We start from the raw sequence: 21,468 nt of genomic DNA, 5'->3' as shown, positions 1-21,468 counted from the left end.
GTGTCCACTGACGTGGTAGTCCACAGACGGGGACATTCGGGGTCTGTAGAGGGCAAAGTCTCCCGTCGTGTTCCCACATTGGAGGATGGCGCAGGTTAAATGCTTGAAATGAAAGAGCAGAGAAAGAGCTTCTCAATGGTAGTTAAATTACTCCTTCCAACCTTTAACGAGACAATCCAGATTTGAGATTTATATAGAATTTTTTGTACATGCATATGGTACATTAGAGGGATACAGTATTCTCTCTAATTAGCGGACACCGTTGGTGCATGAACAAAGTGTACGCTAATTAAAGGTGTCCGCGTTTTGGAAAGTTTTGCAATGTAAGCTCAAAATTTTAAGAAAATGCGATTTTGTATACTTAATGTGAAACTTTTAAAATTAGCGGGTACCGTGCTGGACTTAGAAACGAAAAAAGAAGAAAACAACTAAATAGAACGTAATATAACTTTTTTTTTTTAATAACAAACAAATATCAATATCATAATAGCAACTAAATTAACGAAAAGATTTTTTTTTTAAATTTTTTATAATAGATTGTTCTTTTAAGTTCCTGACTCGAATAATTTAAGGTCTGTTTTTAACCCTATTCGGTCCGGGGTTTTTTGAACATACTATGACCGGGGGGGGGGGGGGGGCGGATTCCGCCCCCCCCCCTCCATAACTTTTCATGGGGTTGTTCAAATTGAATCAAAGTTGGCACACTTATAGCACGTCACAAAAAGAACAAAATGGCGCCAAAAAAAATTTGCTTGCGTCAGCACATTTTCTGTGACGTCATCAAAAGCTTGAAAATTGTTAAAAATGTCACTATCTGCTTAAAATATAATTACTTTTGTTCTAGAGCGAATTTTTACATTCTGTTTAAAGTTTCTGAAAGCTAAATAAAAGTTATTTAACATATTTTCCGGTTTTTACATGGATCGGATGAAAAATTGCCAAAAATTGCCCGAAAATCCGTTTTTTTCCGATTTTCGGGTAAAATCCGACAAAATCGGGAAATCGGATTAGTCACGTGTTCAAATTATTCAAAATGATTCTTCTTGATGAAACAAAGTTGTGTTGCAAGTTTCAAGTTCTAAGGATAATCCTAACAGGAGTTATTATATTTTCCCCATTATAAGGATTTCATAGAGATTTTTAGGGGTAGTTTCGAGTAATGGCCAATATCTCTCTGGGCCTCTGAAAGGTATGGGATCTAAAAAATTAGCATGCAGGTGTCTAATAGATAAATGTTGAAACTCAGTAAGTATCATAGCCATATAACAAAGCAATCAGGAGTTATTAAAAAAAAACCGTCCGGGGGGGGGCGGAATCCGCCCCCCCCCCGGACCGAATAGGGTTAAGTGAGGATAAAGAAATTCGTTCTTCTAAATTAAATTCTTTTAAGTTTATTAATCTATCAATCATGGTCAGCGCTTCATGCGTGGTGATCTTCTCTTCAACGTCATCATTTTCAAAATCGTTATCACTCTCATCAGATGAAATCTCTTCTCCAGATTCTTTACAAAAGTTGATTAATGGGTTTGAAAATTGAGGCTGTAAAAGCCGACATTTCTTGTAAAGTTTCAAAGTGTTTAAAATAAACATTTTAAAATTGTTCAATTTTTCATTATTTTGTATGTTGTTCCCTAATTTTTTAGACTGTCCGCTAATTGGAGAGAAAAAAAAGCCTATAGTTGCCATTTCGTGCAAAAAAAATTTGTCCGCTAATCAGAGTGTCCGCTAATTGAGTGTCCGCTAATTAGAAAAATTTTTATGAGACTTTGACTAGAAAACGGCCGGTGCATGGACAAAGTGTCCGCTAATCAGAGGTCTCCGCCTTTCAGAGTGTCCGTTAATTGGACAGATACTGTATTTCAAAAACAAAAACAGAAGAAAAAGTAGTTCTTTACAAAATTATATTTACTTCTTCGTGTTATAATTTTCTAATATACAAAATAATATTAACAGTAACACGAACAGTATCAAAAGTGTAAAAATGTTTTACAAAAGATGCGTAATACAATGAACTGTCTTAAAATCCAAGTTTACTTTGCGCAAAACCTGCAATTTGTTGGTAAAAATATGTTGGATTAAGTCAGACTTAAGCAACACTTAGAAATCTCTTCGTCTCTTTGACAATTAGAAACTCTATAAAAACAAGACCGAAATTTTTTTGACCAGCACTTGTAGAAATGCAAAACATTTCTCACAGACATATAAAAGGTCTAACGAAAGACAAGAAGATAATTAACAGATGAAAGATATCCACTACCAAAATTAACTTTATATCCTTACAGGATAAAGTTAAATAAATATTTTCCCTAATCGCGAGAGTATCTTTGGATATAAACGAAGGAATATACAACATTTTAATAATAATGTATATTGGATTATTGCACATGTGGAGGCTGTGCAAGTATTTGACGTAATTTCTTGATCAAATACTGCTTGTCTTGGCCAGCCTATAAAAAAAGAAGATACTTGTAATCAAGCTACGGTATTCTGTTCATGTTTATTTATATAGTTTTGTAAAACAAAAATTGAGGAGATCTGAGAAATTTGCGGAGGCTTCTAAAAAATTGAGGAAAGTTTAGGAGTTTTGAGAAGAAGTGGCAACCATCCAAAGCATTCACGGTACCGCATGTTGAAAAGCGAAGGGGAAAACAATGTATATTTGATTACTTAAGTTAGATTGCGTGCAAAAAATTACTGGGTGACATTTATGTTAGCAGTATAGCTGAACCACAAAATTTTCTTTCGCAAACGATTTCTTTTCTTAAAGTAGATTCCGTTGAAAGTGATGTTAAACACAAAACAATCAACAGGAGGACTAGTATCCACTTACCAATGCAAGTTGATGTTTCAGTAATTTGATTTTCTTTTCACTTGATTGTTTCCTCATACGGAAGTAGTAAGCAAGCAGACTAAAAAAAGAGTTGAAGCAGTATAAATAATATTGAGCATATCGTTCACATTAAAACTAATAGCAGTATATCTTCTACAATTTTGACTTTCTCTAGCACTAAATTCACCTATATATACACACCATTCGGATAAACTACCTAAGTTTTTATCACCAACATATTGTCCCACGTATTGTAGTGGGTTCGTCTGCGGCTCCCAGTTCTGGGGACCGCGGATCGAATCCCACATACTGCCAGGCAGTATGTTAGTGATAACATAACTTCTTCAATATGACTAAAGTCTTTGTTGTTTCTGGAGTTCTGTTAAATATGTGTGAGCCGAGAACATGCTCGGATCTTTAATGCGTTTTTAGAAATAAGTTAAAAAAAGATATTACTTTCCAAAAAGGCAGCATAAATTTCTTACCAAATAAAAAACAGTATACCAGCGATGACAGAGAGAGACGATATGACGTTAACTATGCGCTCCAATACCTCATCCGCATTTATAATATTCCAAACAACAGAAAATATGCTTTGTGTCCCCCTAGATGATAAAAATAGAAAACCCATTTCAATGTATTAACACCCCTGACCCATATTGAGGAAATTTTGGAAAGTTTACAAAGACTTCTTTTTAGAACCCCCTCCCCCGATTTATTCAGATTGAGTAGAATTATGGAAGAAATGGGAAATGGAAGAAAATGTTCGTATTTCTATAAAACATCGTAAAGAATACAGTATACTTGTAACACTTCAACTTTTGAGCAAGTAAGTACAAATAAATCAAAGTAATTTGTTTAAAAAGATAATAAGAATTCATTAAGCCCCCTTAGGAATTGTGATTTTTGTGGAAAATACAGGCCAAAAAAAAAAAAAAAAAAATCCACCCACTTCAATTTATTACCACCTTTTCCAACTTTCAAGAAAATTACCACCCCCTCCTCAATAAGCCACCCAATTACAATTAAGTTACAAAGCTACGATGTTCTTTAATAATAATAAAATTTTTAAGTTTTCATTTGTCAACAATACACACTGAAGAGATTTTCAGATTGTTCCACAAAAGAGCATATGAGGAGATTTTCAGATTCTTCCACAAAAGAGCACATGAGGAGATTTTCAAGTTAACTAGTGTTGACAAAAATACATACAACAGCAACAAACATCCACGTCACAAAGACAGCTAAAACTGGTCAAATTTGTATCATGGGAGAAATCATTGTGCAAACACATGACTTGTAAAGGGTGTCACGAGAAAGACATAACCTTAACGAACAAAATACTTTCGAACATGCATTACTCATTAACCATACACATTAATAAATCAGTCAATTACCTAAATGGTCCACAAGCGTGAGATGGCCGAAGTCTAAAAACGAAAAGCAAAAGCAATACTTTACTTGAATAATTTTCTGCAAAGTTTCGCAAAAGTCAGAAGTTCTTAAATTCGCAAGTATAAATATTCACATATCATTAAAATATTGCATCTGTTATATTGTACCGGCAAAATTTATTCTCCATAGTAACTTACGCGTCTTCGTTCATGATGACGTATCCGACAACAACAAGCGAAAGAATCAGCATGAGAGATAGCAATGCTATGAATATCACGCTCATCTTCGACGCTTTGAAAGGACGCATGGAAGGACGGCAATTTCGTTGAACACTGATCTATGATACAATGATAGGATAACACTATCAAAGTGTAGCTACTCTTTTAGTAAGATTATCATACTTTCTTGATAGGTTAAAAAACTTTTTGAATGTTGATAAGGGTGGGTGAAGTCAATTTTTTTTACAAATAAGAAAAAAATATAACAGTTTTTAGTTTTATAAAAATATACGCTAAAGCAAACAAACAAACAAACAAACAAACAAACAAACAAACAAACACACACACACACACACACACACAAATACACATACTTTCCACCAAATTGCATGAAATGTTTTTCATATATTTATTATAAAACCATTTCGTTTATATGCGGACCCATTTTGGATTTAAAAAATAATTAAAATTGTATAAACAATGTGTAACAAATTCCTTGGTGGCCAACGGGGGTGGAGGTCACTATGTAAGGTTCATTAAACTGTGAATTCGAATTTTTAACATAGTTCGCAGGTGAAAAGCATTGTTTATACTAAACGCAACAATCTAAACTTCGAATCGTTTTGCATCACATTTCGGAGTAAGGACACTTACCACTTTCACATAAAACACAATGATAAGTTTTAAAACGTTAATAACTGGAAGAAGAGGGCTGTAAAACGTACCAAGCCTAGAAAAGAAAAGCACTGTTAATACAAACGAGTGCATTGAATGGTAACATATCATGGGGTTGGATTTCAGAGAACTGTACTTTCTTAAAACTTCTAGTTAAAAAAAGCAGAACTTCCCGATTTCTTACTGGCTATCAAAGAATTTGCAACGAAATCCCCGGGTTCATTTTCATCATTGCATTCGGGTTTTTTTCTGACTAAAGTACGATAATTTAGTTAATTTCCAGGTTTGTGCACCTTGTACCAATTCTGTATAGCTTTAAAATCGATATGGCTAATAATTGAAAGAAATGGTATGACACGAAATAGTAACGCTTGCATGATAATTTAATAGCAGCCTAAATTTCACCAGAATCCCCAATTTATATTCTCCTGTAAGTTTAAAGATTTAATGATTACCGTGTGGTGATATTAAACCAAGCTTAACATCATTAAATACTAGGACAGGACGCGCTATAACACTGGACACACTTACCAACAAATTCCCTGGGCGTATATCAAGTTCAAAACATTCTTTGATACATCGAAGCCAGGTCGGTAACTTCTGCAACAGCTAACTCGTTGAGCAAAAACGCTACAAAAGATTAAACAATGACATTTTACGATATTTTTAAATCCTTTGATCTGGATAGCCACTGTTGGAGCTTAATTTTATTACTGATATTAGCTAGAAGAACAAAACGATGTGAAGACTCGGTTTACTCTATATTCATGGAAAATAACTGTTCTTTAGCGTAATTTGGTGACCACGAGCTAATATTTCTGTTGTTTAGAGCCAGAAATTTCTGCGAACGAAAGATGAAAATGTGACTTGAGAAGATACGACCATCTTGTCTAATACTCAAGTCTCCACAGGCCTTATTATTTACAGTTAAAATTTAAAAACTATAAAATGTTGGATGTTCTTGACTTTGCAGAGGAAATATACACACAATCAACATAAAAATGATAGGAAGAATGTATTGTTAAAACTGTCCATCGTAAGAATTCGACTTAGTAAACATGACCACGACAACTAATACAAACATAGCACTTACTCTCGTATGAATTCACCAAAAAATGTCGACAATAGCACAAACAGAAAGTCAATAATAATCAATTTATAAAATGCTTGTCCAATGTAAGTTTCCCAACATACCCCCTCACCACTTCGTATCTAAACAAAAAATAATGTCCTTGAACCAAAAATTTCAAAAAAGCAAAATCACGCTTTTTATCACGTTCTTTTTGTAAGAATTATTTTTATAACAATTATCGATTTTTAAAATTTTAAGAATGTTTTAAGAATATTAGGGAGGCTTGGTCATCAGATTCTATTTCATTTTTTTAATTTTCTTTCAGAGAAATTCAAGGCGCAGAAGTTATGAGCAGTGTGACAAAACACTTTAAAATGTACAATGGTTCTGTCATTGGATATTAGCCTTTGCTGAATTTATTCAACCATGTTTTCAATGTCATTATACTTTTTAATTAAAGTACTAGTCCATTTTCTCAACAATTCTTTAACAATTTTACAAAGTATGTAAGGCTCAAATTATCAATTATATAAGAATCACGAGGCTTACAACAAAAAGTACACGAGAAAAAAGTGTGCATATGATATGCAAACAAAAAAAGCTATAAAATAGAATAGATTGCTATGAAAAAATATCTTACGACATCTTGTTTTTTATTTAGTTCCGTGTGCAAGGTCACAACGTAAGCAATAAGACTCGCCAACTTGAGCACAGCAGTTCTAAGAAAAGTATTTTCAAACATTACAAAGATATCACAGAAAATAAAAAAAAAAAGTTCAATTTTTTCATTTATTTAATAATTTATTTAATGTTTTAAAAAAATTTAGTGTAATATTAACTTGTATTTTAATTACCAGACTCTTTTTCATAACGAGGGCAATTTTCTACCTTCGCCTTAAAAACTTAAAAATTCTGTGGTTCCAAAATATCGGACTTTCTCATACATTTTAGAAGGTTTACGGTTTTTTTATTTTTTTATTTACAGAAATTAAAAAATAAAGAGTATAACAAAGAAAAAGTCAAAAGTGTAAATAAGAAATAATACAAAGCAAAATCCTACGTAAGCTTTAAGGAACAATAGAAATGGATAAATATATGTATGAACAGTAGATGAAAAATATCATGCTCAAACCGACTGCTAACTGAGAAAATAAAAACAATCCCTAAAGCCTATCACTTATTTTGGTGGGTAAATGCTTTACCTGAGCAGAGAAATCCACAGATCACTTTGAGCATACTCATAATTTTCAATCGATGCAATTAAACGAAAAGCTGATGGCATAATTAAGTTAACTGCTGAAATAGTAATTGCAGGAAGAAGACCTATCAAATGATTTGAGTCATCTTTTTTTTCTAAAAAACCCTAAAAATAAACACGTATATTGATAGCACAACATTTTTTTAAAAAAATATAAAAAGAAGGACTTCACCTTTCTCAGAGCTTCATTACATGTTTTAACAAAACACATTAAAAGATAATGATGAAGCAACTTTGAAAGGGACTGATTGGGTATCAAACCCAATCACATTAGGGATGTAATAAAAAGAGCAGTTTGTTTGTTTTAGATTTGATTAAAATAAACTCTTTAAGAATTACATTTAGCCAGATAGCGAAACGTTTTTACACACTTTGCTATTTAATTTTTATTGTAATCATAAATCATGTTTCCGACAGTACTTTCTTTATAAATCAACACTTAAAACTACTTGCACTCACGTTACAACTTCTTTCAGGTAGATTTTATGTCAAAACATACTTACATCCAAAGCATACTCAGAAACATAAAATATGAGGAACACGGATCCAGCCATTAATCCTAGCGTCACAATATTCGTAACTAGTCGCAACATGACAACGTAACAAATGCTACAACACGTTCTCTCATTTCTTTCTCTGTTTGATCCAAGCGTTTCCTAATAAAAATGTCACATAAAGATCTTATTTAAAAATTATTGAAAATACACTATATTCTCTACATTTTACAAGACCTTGTTGAGAATGAAAATTCTAAGTTTCTACACATCAGAATTAAAAATTCTTACCTCCTAAAATTAAAACATTAACGATTAGTTAATTTGCTGCAGGGAAGGCATTAAACAGGTCAGCATTTAAAGTTATAAATTTTTCATTTTATGGAATCTCTTATTATTTTAGCAGAAATTTAATATCGTGGATTAAAGAGGGTGTACAAGAGTTTTATGTTGCTGGATTGAAAATATTTAAATTTTTTTACGACATATTAATATTGGTGAACCTTTTAAGAAAAAGTTCCACTTATTTTATTATTGATTGAATGTAATAGAGTAAACAATATCTTTTTATGTGATTATACACTGCAACAACAACAGTGAGGTAGTCGTGTAAAAAATAAAAAAAATTCTATTTCTTGAATGGTACGGACGTTAAGCTGAGAATGATGATGATAGCTCCCTTTTTAAACTTTTACCTAAGAACGTAATTAAGTCCATACAACACACATACTATGATGTCCTGTGCTATGCTTCCTTTCTTTATTTCAGCAGTTTCTTTGTTGGATATGCCATAATCCCAAGAACAAAATACTTTTGAAGAAAATGTGGAGAAAGCCTCTCCACCATCAATGTAGTTATGTTTATACGACTTCGCCATGCTAAGAACAGAAATAAAAAAGGAACACATTATTTCTTTAATCATTTCCATGTTCAGTCAGGCCAAAAGAAATTGAAAAAATGTTTTACAGGCATTTTCTATTTAAATTTGCTAAAAATTGGCGTTTTTAAAAGTGTTATTACACAGAAGTGTAAATTAAATGAGCAACGCAAATTTTTTTCTACTATAACTGTTAACATGTCGCAAAATATGCTAAAAATTATTTTTAGGGTTGAATGTTATTCTTATGGTTAATTTGAGCCCTATCTTTTTTAGTGCTTCAATTCTCAAAATATTCAATAGGCACCTAGTTTAACCTGCTTTGCACTTCTCTGGACTGAGTGCTTATTAATAAGTTTTGATTAACGGGTAGGTCCCTATTCAGATTTAAAGCTTACTTGTTCACTGGGTGCTTTATCGGTTATTTACAGTAGTACTTACCTTGCAGCCAAAGCAATAATGCATATTAAAACATAACCTCCGCCAACAAGTAGGTAAGCATACTTCATTTCATAAACATCGTCAATCTTTTTATTTGTGTACTGGCCATAATATAATTCTGAGTGCGTCAACCAACCCTTAATGATAAAAAGAAGTTTATGAATAGCTAGCCTGTAAGATGTCTTCTTGGTATTATATTACGATGGCTGCAAAATTTTCATCTTTTTCAAGGCAAAATTTTGCAGGTGACAAGATTGTTAAGACCATTTTGAGATACTTAATATTATACATATATATGGAAAAAAATGTAATGGTTTAAAGATTCAAATTTTCAGGCATTTCTCTAGGTACATAAAATTTCAAGTATCATAAGGATCATTTATTAGATTCTTCAGGTATAATAGCTAAAAACAAAATTGGTAACGCAAGTTACCTCTCCTGTCAAAAGCTCCAAGCCAGTGAAACTTTCTGTGTTATTTTTTGAACTAGGATTGAAAATTATTTGAGGAACAAACAAGAATGAGACAGTCAGCAATGAAACCAACAAATTAATGTAGAGCAGCCATCTTAGGAAAGAGAAATACGCCAAAACACCAGTGCCAAATAAACCTAGAAGAAAATGTAAGTTTTATTTAACATATTCTACGCATTTTAATGCAACAAATTTTACAAAAAAAAATATATATAATTTGTAATTAACTTTTTAAAAACATTATATTAGCAACTAATGTTTTAATTTTTTTTTAATTCCCTTGTTCACATATTAAACTCTTATTTGAAAGAATAAATTATTTTATTTTCTCTTTTTAGAGTTTTAAGATGGTATTTCCAGATAATTTCAACAACTTCTTGAATTTATCTGATTTAATTTTAATTTCAAAACAAAACAATAAAAAATTGCCAATAAAAACCTATTATTTTTGGAAATCAAGAGATTAAATTACATAAGATATACCTTGTATTTTTTTCATGTGATCTTTCCAAAGATCCATCGACGAAAAAGAATCTGCCACATGATTTTTTACTCCAACCCATTTCTTAGAACAAGAAGTTGCAACTAATCATCATTTCTATTTAAAGTTCCTACCCATCATGACATAGGTTAGATGGGTTAGACAGTTAGCTGACTTTTAAACTTACCAAAATAGGGATATTTGTTCTAGTACACTTGGAAAGGCACTTGGAAAGAATGGAGGGGGATAATTGGGTAAGAAAGTGTAGAGACTTGATAGTTCCTGGGGCAAAGCCCAGAGGCAGACCGAGAAAGACTTGGCAGGAGGTTATAAGGACAGACCTAATACAGAGGAAGTTGAGTTTAGATCTAACACAGCCTAGATCAGATTGGAAGAGGGTCATTAATATACCCTGTCCAACCCATGCTAGCATGGAAAACGGACGCTAAGCCGAGAATGATGATGATGATGATACACTAGCTTTCTGCAGTGATGCCATATAGATTTTTGTGGTGCTCTTTTAGGACCACTTAGGTTTTTATGAATTAGGTGATCTCTCTATTTACTCACTAAAATGGCTTTCACTATTCTCCCCAACAATCTTTAAAGCATAAAAATATCACTAACTGCAGGGACACCTGTAACCAACTTTTTTTAGTTCCTACAAAAAAAATCATACACCCGAAAGTATATGCAGTTTCTACTCAGGACACCTTAACAAACTGTTACTATATATATTTTTGCGTCATTTTTATAACAATATCTCCATCAGTCTTTACTATGTAAAAAATTAGGCTGAAAATATGTACACTTTACCACCTGTAGTCTCATTGCTCACTTTGCTAGTCTAAATCTTTTATTTCTTAACAAATACAAATTGAAATATGTAAGGAAAACAATACATACCATGGCATTTTCATATTTAAAATTTTGCCATCCACTAATAGGTCTGCCTCGTTTTTCATTTTCATGAACACGCAGTCTGAAGTAAGAATTAAAATTATCAGATTCTAACAATTAAAATTTATTACTCCACCTATTTGTTTTTTTCTTATCAGTCCTGATGCCCATGCAAAACATTTACAGTACCGATCGCGAGTAACTATACATGAGTATTAAACTACCGGCACGAGTAATTTTTTCCGTGGGTATTCCATGAGTACGCGACGAGTATAATGCGCGTACGAGTACGTCAAATATACTCGTACATTTTTGCTACTGTACTCACACAGTACTCGCTAGCGTGCTCGAAAGGCAAACGATATAATTAAACGAGAAACTGGCGGAGAATGCACTTGCGGTCAATATGCTCTTATGTTGGTGTTGGATTTATTGAAAATACTATTTTTACAGTGTTATTTTCTTCATTTGTTAGTTTTCTATGTTCAATAGTGAGTTGAAGCTGGCATTGAGATTACATGGTAACACTTTAAGCCATGCCGTTTTGTTGATTTACGATCGAATCAGCAGTCCCATTTGGAACCATGCCACAGGGACCTGACACTCTGAAGAGCCAGATGAGTCTAAACTGATTCGCGTTATATTCACCTCAACTGCGGGAAAGTGCGCACCAACGCAAGGTATATATGATAGCCAGAACGAGGGAGAACCTCAATTGCCTTACGACGGAGTCGTAACTTTCAAGCGAACTCTTTTGATTCTGAACAAACAAACAAACCAACGTCACTTCTGAAAAATGGTTTTTAAGTCTAAAAATACCGAATGAAATTCAGTTGTCTGTGTTATAAAGATCTCCTCACTCCCTCTAAAACACGATTCTGGAGATAAATTTTTCTTTTGTGTTGAATTTTATTCTAATCTATTTATATCTTTACAATCACATTGAGAATATTGAAATGATTTGCTTCTGGTAATAGAACAATATATAGCAGGTATCATGTTTACAAGTTATTGACATGTATTTTACAAGCTAGTGCCCAGGACTAAATTGATAAATGCTGTTAAAAAACAGTAAAAAATGTAACAATTTAGTTTGAATGATATTCATTCTTTCTTTTCTTTTTTATATTTGCTACTTTCACACAACAGGTGCCCGCAAAATATGTGAAAATAATTAAAAATACAATTAATAAGACACGTGAAACTTTGTCCTCCCCATTACTGCCGCTTATTTTATTATGGACACTATGATTGGTAAGATGAGAATGGATAATAAAATTATAAAAACATGAGAAAGAATCTTCCGTGCATCGTTGTTACAAACGATCTGTAATAATTCATTATTTTGTTTATTTTTATGCATTTTAACTAAGACGCATATCCTTCACAACGTTATTTTTTAATATAATATTTTTCATATAAGAACATAAAGCTTCATAGAAATAAAATTTAGTGCTGAAATGCTCCTTTAAACTTTTAAAATGGCGAAATGCTGATAGCTACACGATAGACTTGAAAGCTACTTATAATTTATGACAACACATTTTGAAGTTATTGGGGAACTCACTCAAAATTCGGGTGTGCATCATTCTCACTGGATCCAAGATTTCCCTGCTGGGACGTTGTTACTTTTGGTTACTTACAAAACACTAAAATTAAATGCGATTGGCTTAATTTAGTCTCATTGTTTAATTCATGCTTGCGAAGAAAAAGGAATAATGTTTGAATGTAGCAACAAAACATTAGGAGAAAAAAGCATTTAGATAACAGATGTAAATAGCTAAGGGTTTCCTCGTCTGTGGGAAATTAACTATATAAATTCAAAGTTATAAAGAGCCATTACAGCAACGTATACATTTTTATGTAAACTAAAGAGAATTTGTTGCAACATAAAAAAAAACTATGTAAAATAAAATGTTATTTCTTACAACGTGAATACGAAGTGAAAGTTTTCACAATGTGTAAGGTAGCAGACAAATGTGAGCTATCGATAAAAATTATGCTACGACGAATTCCCGTTTTTTATTCTATACTTGCACATGTACTCACAAATCATTCACTTACTGTACTCGCATGCGCAAGAGGCTATACTCGTACTCGTCTTGCACTTTACTCAGCATTTAATGTACCCGTACTCGTATACTCGTGTATAGTTACTCGCGATCGGGACTGTATATACAACTAAAATCACAATAAAACGCTGCTTAAAACAAAACAAAAGAAACAAAAGAACATAGTTACCACGCACCTGACAGATTTCTTTCTGTCAAAAGTTGTTGTCATGTCTTTAATTTGATTGACATTGGATGCACCTAAGCCATGTATTGCAACTTCATCAACATCCACCTCATTACTCACTGTGTAATCCTGCTGGTCATGCAGATCAAGTAATTCTACACCCTGCACTCTGTGACGCATTGTCCCTAAAAAGAAAATCATCTGATTTTGCCTTCCCTGTGAATGACAATGTTTGTAAAATATCCATAACTTACGGAGTTGTCAACAAATTTTTGTTTGTTTATTTTTTCACTTTTTTAGAATCATTATAAATTTTTCAACCAATCATGCTTTTTAAGACACTAAGAAATTTTGAAAATAATTCAGACTTATGTGGAACCTGTGTATATATTTAATTCCTTCAGCATTCAAAAACACCTTATAAATAATTTTAATACAAATACACCTCAACCTTATTTCAAATTACATTTTGGTCAGCAGAAAAAGAAGACTGCTAGTTAGATCTTATACATCCAAGATTTACTAGTTTACAACTTGCTTGAGAAAGGTAACAGGACAAGTACAAAGAGTTGTAAACAAATGAGTGTAAACATCATTATACCTGATGAGGCTATTCCTCTAAGCTTGCGAAGCTGAGTTGAAGGCAAAGATTCCATTAGATTCTGATCAAATCTTTCATCTTCGTCTCTTTCATTCTCATCGTCACTCACATCATACAACACATCATCAAGCATCTCAATAGCATTGTCCACTTGATTTACTTCAATATCTTCACCACTATGACCAAATGTTTCATATGCAGAACCACCTTCAAAGGAAGGGTTTTCTAAAAAGAATACAAATTAAAGGGGACAAAAATCATAAAATCAAATGGTTAAAAATGCTTTTTTAATAAAACGAACCTGCAAGTGGAATTTTTTCATGACTTGGTTCACAAGACCATCTTTTCATTTTTATTATATATATATACAGTCACAAATTGCTTAAAAAAACTAAATCCTTAATAATATTAGGATAAAAATTATTTAAAACAAAATTCAATCATGAGTGGATATCAGTGTGACTTATATATAGTGATTGTTTATCTTTTTAATCACATTTTGAACCAATTTCTTAACTTTAATTTCACTACAAAATAAATAATTTATTTGTATTGAGACATTACAATATTTTTTACAAAAAAGGAAGGCCATAGCACAACATTTTAACACAAAAGTTTTTGGAAGTTATCTAAGATGTCTTAGTTATTTGGCTTACTATACATTTTTGTTGAAACAAGCACTGAATGCAAAATTTTATCTCACTTTGCCTATTTCAAGAATTATTTTGCCAGCAACTTTTCTCTGGGGAATATAAACAACACTGTGTCGTAGTAAAACCTGTCTATAGCTTCAAATTTTAATAGATAAGTATATTAACACAGTTCCATATGCATACATCCTGAATGGCAAGAGAAAAGGGACTAGTTATATCTAGTAGGCCAACTTGATTATTTAGGCCAATTTATAGATTTTTAAGAATACAAGTTTGAAAATGCAATGGAATTGTTCTTTCTTAACTATTATCTTCTGTTCAAGAGCATACTTTGCCAATTTTAATGCCAGTTGTTTTTTCACTTAATATCTTTAATAATTGCAGTCTGTTGTTTATGTTTTTACCTGTGCTATCCATTCTCAGATCCGGGGTAACATGCTTGAAAATTTCTGATCAACAAAAATAACCAACATATTTAAATTCAGCACCAAAATTTACGGAAACATGCAAATTTTCATGACATGCAAAAATCTGCCTCTAATACTAGTCAAACTTTCAACATTTTATAAAGAAATTACCACACAAACTAACTGCAGTGAAAATTTTTCACTGCATTAAGATATTATGGTCAAACTCTTATAAAAGTTAAAAACTTTAAATTACAATAAATCCTGTTCTAATAATCTTTTGGTATTCTAAATTTCCTATGTTATATAATTTTTTCCGATAAATCCAAATATATGTCAAATATATGTCACTCATTTTTCTCAAAAGTTCCTTGTTTTCTTTTTCAAAATTTGATAATGTTAACCCCAGATCCGAGAATTGTTCTTGATGCAAAATTAAAAATTACAACGCACCAAAGAACTCACCTATTACACATCATAATCCTGGATTATTTTAGTCAGTTGGGGTTTTGGATCACACATCAAATATAAATTTAGTTATGGTCTTAAAAATTAATATTAATTCTATAGTTTAGTTGTACTTACTTAACAACACATTGTCAAATGTGTGTATTTTTATATAAAAAAACGTGTAATAAACTAAATACCTGAGCCATTATCCATAACGCGTTAAAACGTTAAAAAAAGTTAAAAGAGAAAGCCAATGTGATAAACAAATACTTTATTTTCAAAATAAACAATAAACTAGAAAGCTGCTTGGCTGCTGACAGAGTTTATCTGGCACGATAAGGGTACATTGTTATGTTTTCAATGTTTACAACACCTAAAGAGATTTGTATGGGTAATTCAACACATATTTTATCAGGGAATTTATTGATTATTATTATTAACAATCAATTCAATGGCAGATGATAGAAACCAAAGCCTCACGGGGGGCGACGAAAGAATGAAATTTTGTTTTGAAACGAAGCTGTTCACTTGATATTGCCTCGTTTTCAAAATCAAACTTTCAAAACATTACGCAAGCAAACATCATTTATGAAAAAAATCAGACGTCCGACCCTTGGGAAAGCGATGTGAACATAATGTTTTTCCCGCGTTATTTCTTTAACGGAATAGAGCAATTAACTTTAGTATAAATCTACTAGATTATTCCTAGACAAAAAGGAGATATTTTCTTTGCTTAATTGACCGTGTACCGTAATGCTTCGAATAAACGCCCCTTAGCGCCTCCTTATTAAACACCTCCTATTTTCTGCTATTTTTTTTCAATTAACGCTATTCCTCAAGCTGCTTATCATTTGTTTTGTTGTTGACGGGTATTTTGTTGTTGACTGGTATTTTGAATTTTACCTTCATCTTGTGGATCGTGTTCGTCGGTAATGAACGCAACACAGACAACACAATATAGCGCTGTTAAATGCTGATAAATTGCTTCACGAAAATCTTTTGTGACAGTGACAATTATATTTCTGTGAGAGAAATGATTTATCATTTAAATTATTTTTTTCGACACACTCTACTACTTCTGCATTCAGTGAGCTTAACTCAAGCGAGATCCCGGGACGGGACAAAATTGTTTAAAGAACTTTTGTTCTGTTAATCTGGAATCTCGGTAAAAATGCATTCAACAGGTATTTTCAATATCGCTATTTCGTTCGTGAATTCTTTACAAGTGACCGTTGACAAGTGAACATTGACAAGTGAACATTGACAATTGAATATTGACAAGCAAACGTTGACAAGTGAACGTTGACAAGTGAAAGGTGACAAGTAAACTTTGACAAGTGAACGATGACTGTATTATGGAAATAGCCTATGTAATCACTTGAGAAACTTCGGAAGTAATTGTCTTATTTCATTATAATTTGTCCATGGTTGTAATTGTCTGACCAGAATACACATCTGTTTCATCTGGTTGACGAGAATAGCTCTTGTTTCTATTTGGCTGCATGACACAATTGTAGCCAGGCACTAGTCATTAATCGCTAAGTTTTTATAACTACAGTTATTGCTAAGTTGCAAGATGTAAAGATGCCCAACTGGAGGCCAATTGTTTATAACAAACAATTATTTATAAAATGAAAGATGTAGCTACGGTCAAAAAAATCGACGAGAAACACTACATCTCATGAACTCTCTTTTAACTCCAATCGCTTTGTCAAAATGTTTTGTTCCGGACATGTGTGTTTAAAAGAACATGATTAAAAATTAGACTGTCGTTGATAAAGTCAAAATCACTCAAACTACTATTTCCATTATTCTCTTTCTCAGACAAATTCGTCACCTAATCACCAAGATCTAGAAGAAGTAGCGATCTTATCCACAAGCTAATCTAATCTAAAGGGTATCGGTTTACTAAGATCGTAGGCGATGCTTTGAGCAGAAGTTATACTTTAAGATCGCAGCGAGTCCATAAATCGCCGATTTATCTGTGCCTGTTTTTAAAAAAAAGGAAAACTGACTTTCCAAAAATCTATCCCGGGCATAATACAGGGGAAAGGAGGTAAAACAGTGATAAAGCCGCTTTTATCTAGGTAACGTTATTACGAACTTGCTAAAACAGACTTATAAATTAGGTTATTTGGTTATATGTAGACGCCACATTTCCACGACTTTTGGACCAAGACAGGCAGTGAATTGTTTTATTACGCGGAAATTGTGGGATATGCAACTGTTGTCATACAAAAAAAGAGAAACATTTCACAATGGATGACAGTTCTTAATGATTTCATAATTTTTTGAAGAAAGATTACGTTTGTCTTGTAGTTTTGGATGTAGTTTAAAACATGTCTTTGTTATCCGATGCATTTTTGGTAAATAATAAGCAAAAATTCTGGAATAGCGCGCATTAAAGAAGTCCAATAATGTATGCTGTTCAAAATGTGCTGGTATTCACTGTCTGATAAATGTTGCATTTTAATTAAGTATACCTTTAAGATAGATAAAATACACATTTTTTTGCACAAAAAAATCAGGAAGTGACAATAATTTGCGAGAGTGAAAAAAAAAGGAAATTTATTTACAACAAAAAATAAAGAAATACTAAAATTCTAACGAAGACTAATGAACAATTTTATTGAGAAATCTTTTTATATAACAGGTTTGAAGCGTTTAAAACCGAGATGGCGTAGTGGTGTTCTGTTGGCAAACGAGACATGTGGGTTATGAACATCTTTTGCTTCATTGACTTTCTTACAATCGGTATGTCCCTTTTGCAAACACGGCGGCCAAGATAGAGTTTACAATCCTAAAAAACAGATCTAATGCCTATTGACATACGCAACCTTCTCTTTTGATATCGATAAAAGACCTAGGGATAAGGGCAGAAAATGGCGCAGACATTGAGTTTCGTGGGAAGAAAAATTTGCAAAAGAAGATAAATCCTTTAAAAAACATAATTTGTACAACTTTGCTGTATTTTGTCTTAAGCGTCTTCATCAACATTTTTCCCATTCTGAAGACTCGCAAACAATCAAGCCCGAGAATTTGGAAAGATTTTTGCCGAAACGGTTAAAAAAGGATGGACAAGTCTAAAGAAACCATTATTATAATCGACGAGTACCATCGCTCGTTTCCCTTTTGAAGAAAATGGTCTTTTTCTTCCATTTTAGCCCCACCAGTCAGTGTTAAGCTTACCTCCCAAAGAAATAACAAGTTGGCTTAATATGCGTGCAAAGTTATCTATGAATCACAAAGGCAGAAATTGGAGAAAATCGCGGAACTTATGACAAGTTTCTGCCCTGTAGGTGGGGCACACGCATATGTAGAAACCGGGTTCCCACACACTACCTCCCTGATGCTTTCTGAAAAAATATATTTTGATAACGCATAATGGTAGGTCATGCTGTGGGTGCATAACATGTCTGATTTTTAGATGGATGTTCTCTTTCTTTAGCTTTCACATTTAGAAATGTGTTGCTTTTAAGTCGCTTTTGAGTTTTAAAAAGAGAAGAACTAACTTTGTAATTTTGATACGTAACTTCTGAAGGATCACACAAAGTAGTTCATGTTCACAAAATGTGTGTGATAGAATTATGAGACACATATGAAACACAAGCAGTGTTCAACCTGCCAATCAGGGATCACGCGATTCAGGCATCAGATTCCCCAATCCAAGCATTAGATTCCTCCCTTAACCAGGGATATTCACTTTTGTACTTCTTGATCAAAGATTGTTCTCATAGGCTGACTGAGAGAAATTATAGAGTTTTCTTGTCCACTGCTTGTATATGCTTGAGACTCCTCATGAAAAAGTTCATTACTTCAAGAGTTTTTATTATTCATGTCAATTTCTATTTTGTAAAACCGTTTGTCAGTTGTTTTCATCATTTCTTTATACCCAACAAAGAAATCTTTTCCACAATGTGTGTTTTAACATGGTCTGGCCAAATGCACTTGAATTGGTTTTATAAGTATAGCTAGGCACTGTGGACGAAATTGAGCACTTCTATTATTATATAATTGTATTTCCGTGTTTAGTCACATGAAGTTAGTTTGGATCAGCTAATGTATCTTCATTGATTTAAACATAGTACCAAGTTGGGTGTTTAATACAATATCAGTTGCATGGAACATAGTACCAAGTTGGATGTTTAATACAATATCAGTTGCATGGAATGCAATATGTATCTTTGGGGAGTGGATAATGTCAGATTGCCTGGTTGTCACTCACAATAGCCTGTGATTGTGAATCATATATTGAGTGGTTTTCAAGGCATGGCCTAAACATTTTCATGCATGGATTTCATTCTTTTTTCCTCTATATTCACAAGGTTCACCTTTCCTTCTAATATAAATATTCTATCTATTACTATTTTATTTATTTATCTTTTTATTTTTCACTTATATATTTATTCTTATGCATTAAGAGTGTTTTATTTCTCTTTTCTCTGCAGTTGTAAAGGCACACTTTTACTTTGCTATAAACAGATAATCGCATGATAAACATGTGTTATCAAATAATCTTAAGCTAAAGGTGGCATGCAAAAGCTGGTCCATGTATTTGCAAGGTATTTGTAACCACATACTGTAATAATATCAATATTCTTAAATGGGACTGTAACAATAATAACTCATAATAATATCAAGAATATAATATAATAATATTCACAGGCCACAAACATGCATCTGTCCAAATAATTATTTGGAAGCCTGAAACATTCCCATCTGTCAAAAATGCATGTGGGAATAGAAATGAACCATTGTTCTCACTAGTGCATTATCGTTCTACAGGACAGCTAAAAAGTTTATTAAAGTAACCACAATTAGTATGAGCAAAATATTCACTTAGCTATATTTATACACTGATTCTTTACAACACATGACAGCCAAGCTTAGTTCAGGCCAGTATATTTGGCAGGAACCTTCAGCAATTGTGGTAAAGAAATAGGACATGGGGATCATGGTGTCCCTGGTTTGTAGGTTGCTTAACTGACAAACATGCAGAAAAAAATTCCCACCACACCCTCTCAATTTATTTGTAAACTTCTTATCTGGCGTATATGATATTTCATAACCTTACTTTTATTACAAAAGAATTAGAGGAATCTTTTTCTTGAATATGAAAATTAGGTGTGCTAAAGAATAATTGAGGCATGTGATCACATAAAAAAAGAAACATCACACCTTAAATGATGTCAGACATGTGTGGAGGAGTGTACATGAGACCTTGCCATCCGTTTTTGTTGCTAGTGTGAGAAATAGCATGCCTAAATGGCCCTGGGTGTGTGCATGTAATTTCCCCCTCATTGTTTTGAAGCCTCTAGACTTAATTTTGCCTTCCATTTTTCTTTACTTCTGCGCTTGGTAAATGTTGCCTAAGCATTATATGACACTGTGCCACTATCAAATGATTAAAATTGTTATCAAGCATTACCTTATTACCCCAGATAATAGTAAATTACCCCAGATAATAGTAACCCTTTCTTCTTTTAATTGTTGCTAAATACTATTAAACTCGTTTCTATCTGATTGTGGCTTTAAAAATTAAATGTAAATTATATTTTTTTCTAAAAAAAATCAATTAAACAAGATAGTTTTTTTTCATTTTAATAATGTTTGGATAAATTGTTTTCTTCTTCTTTTACATATGTTCGAAATTACCCTTGAGCATTACTACCTGTTCAGGTAAAAATCACAACTAAATTCATGTGCAAAGTCTTCACAATCAATGTAGTCTTTTTATAACATTAAAAAGCAAGCATAACAAAAGAGGGTGTTTTGACAAGCATCTAGGGAGGTGTTTTCTCATAACAAAAGTATAATAAAAAGGCACAAACAGAGTCACAAAATCTATTTAACAAGGATTTAACAAGGCAATATACTATTTTGCAATATTAATTAGAATTGCCATAATGTAGGAGGGTGTTGCAAAAAGCATAAAGTTTAGAATTTGACTGACAAAGCAGCAGTATACAGGAAATATCAAAGTAAGAATTGACTAATTACCCTGTT

At 32.5% G+C, this 21,468-nt stretch overlaps 1 protein-coding gene across 2 annotated transcripts; it reads right to left on the bottom strand.

Annotated features, from left to right (window-relative positions):
* Window positions 1–1,592: 1,592 nt before the first annotated feature.
* On the bottom strand, window positions 1,593–15,841 carry LOC130649079 (transmembrane channel-like protein 3). Of its 2 annotated transcripts, none has more exons than XM_057455282.1 (19): window positions 15,660–15,841; window positions 13,953–14,177; window positions 13,362–13,536; window positions 11,120–11,195; window positions 10,216–10,297; window positions 9,694–9,869; window positions 9,261–9,397; window positions 8,673–8,820; window positions 7,952–8,104; window positions 7,393–7,553; window positions 6,831–6,909; window positions 6,212–6,330; window positions 5,650–5,748; window positions 5,098–5,173; window positions 4,423–4,562; window positions 4,228–4,260; window positions 3,316–3,435; window positions 2,831–2,909; window positions 1,593–2,447 (listed from the first exon to the last, which is right to left on the bottom strand). In XM_057455282.1, the coding sequence occupies exons 1-19, from the start codon at window positions 15,673–15,675 to the stop codon at window positions 2,376–2,378; spliced, it is 2,166 nt and encodes a 721-aa protein (XP_057311265.1). In that variant the 5' UTR covers window positions 15,676–15,841; the 3' UTR covers window positions 1,593–2,375. The 2 variants fall into 2 exon arrangements, with proteins under 2 accessions (XP_057311265.1, XP_057311264.1); XM_057455281.1 differs by lacking the exon at window positions 15,660–15,841 and adding an exon at window positions 14,254–14,463.
* Window positions 15,842–21,468: the final 5,627 nt, after the last annotated feature.

The sequence above is a fragment of the Hydractinia symbiolongicarpus genome, chromosome 7 (genome assembly GCF_029227915.1).
Source record: "Hydractinia symbiolongicarpus strain clone_291-10 chromosome 7, HSymV2.1, whole genome shotgun sequence".
NCBI lineage: Eukaryota > Metazoa > Cnidaria > Hydrozoa > Anthoathecata > Hydractiniidae > Hydractinia > Hydractinia symbiolongicarpus.
This window is presented reverse-complemented; position numbering and strand designations above follow the sequence as displayed.

Coding starts and splice junctions, on each gene's coding strand:
- LOC130649079 (XM_057455281.1), bottom strand. CDS start 14,302: ATGAAAAGATGGTCTTGTGAACCAAGTCATGAAAAAATTCCACTTGCA. Junction 3,436..4,227: donor CACGCTTGTGGACCATTTAG/GTAATTGACTGA, acceptor TTTATCATCTAG/GGGGACACAAAGCATATTTT. Junction 2,448..2,830: donor TGAAACATCAACTTGCATTG/GTAAGTGGATAC, acceptor CTTTTTTTATAG/GCTGGCCAAGACAAGCAGTA.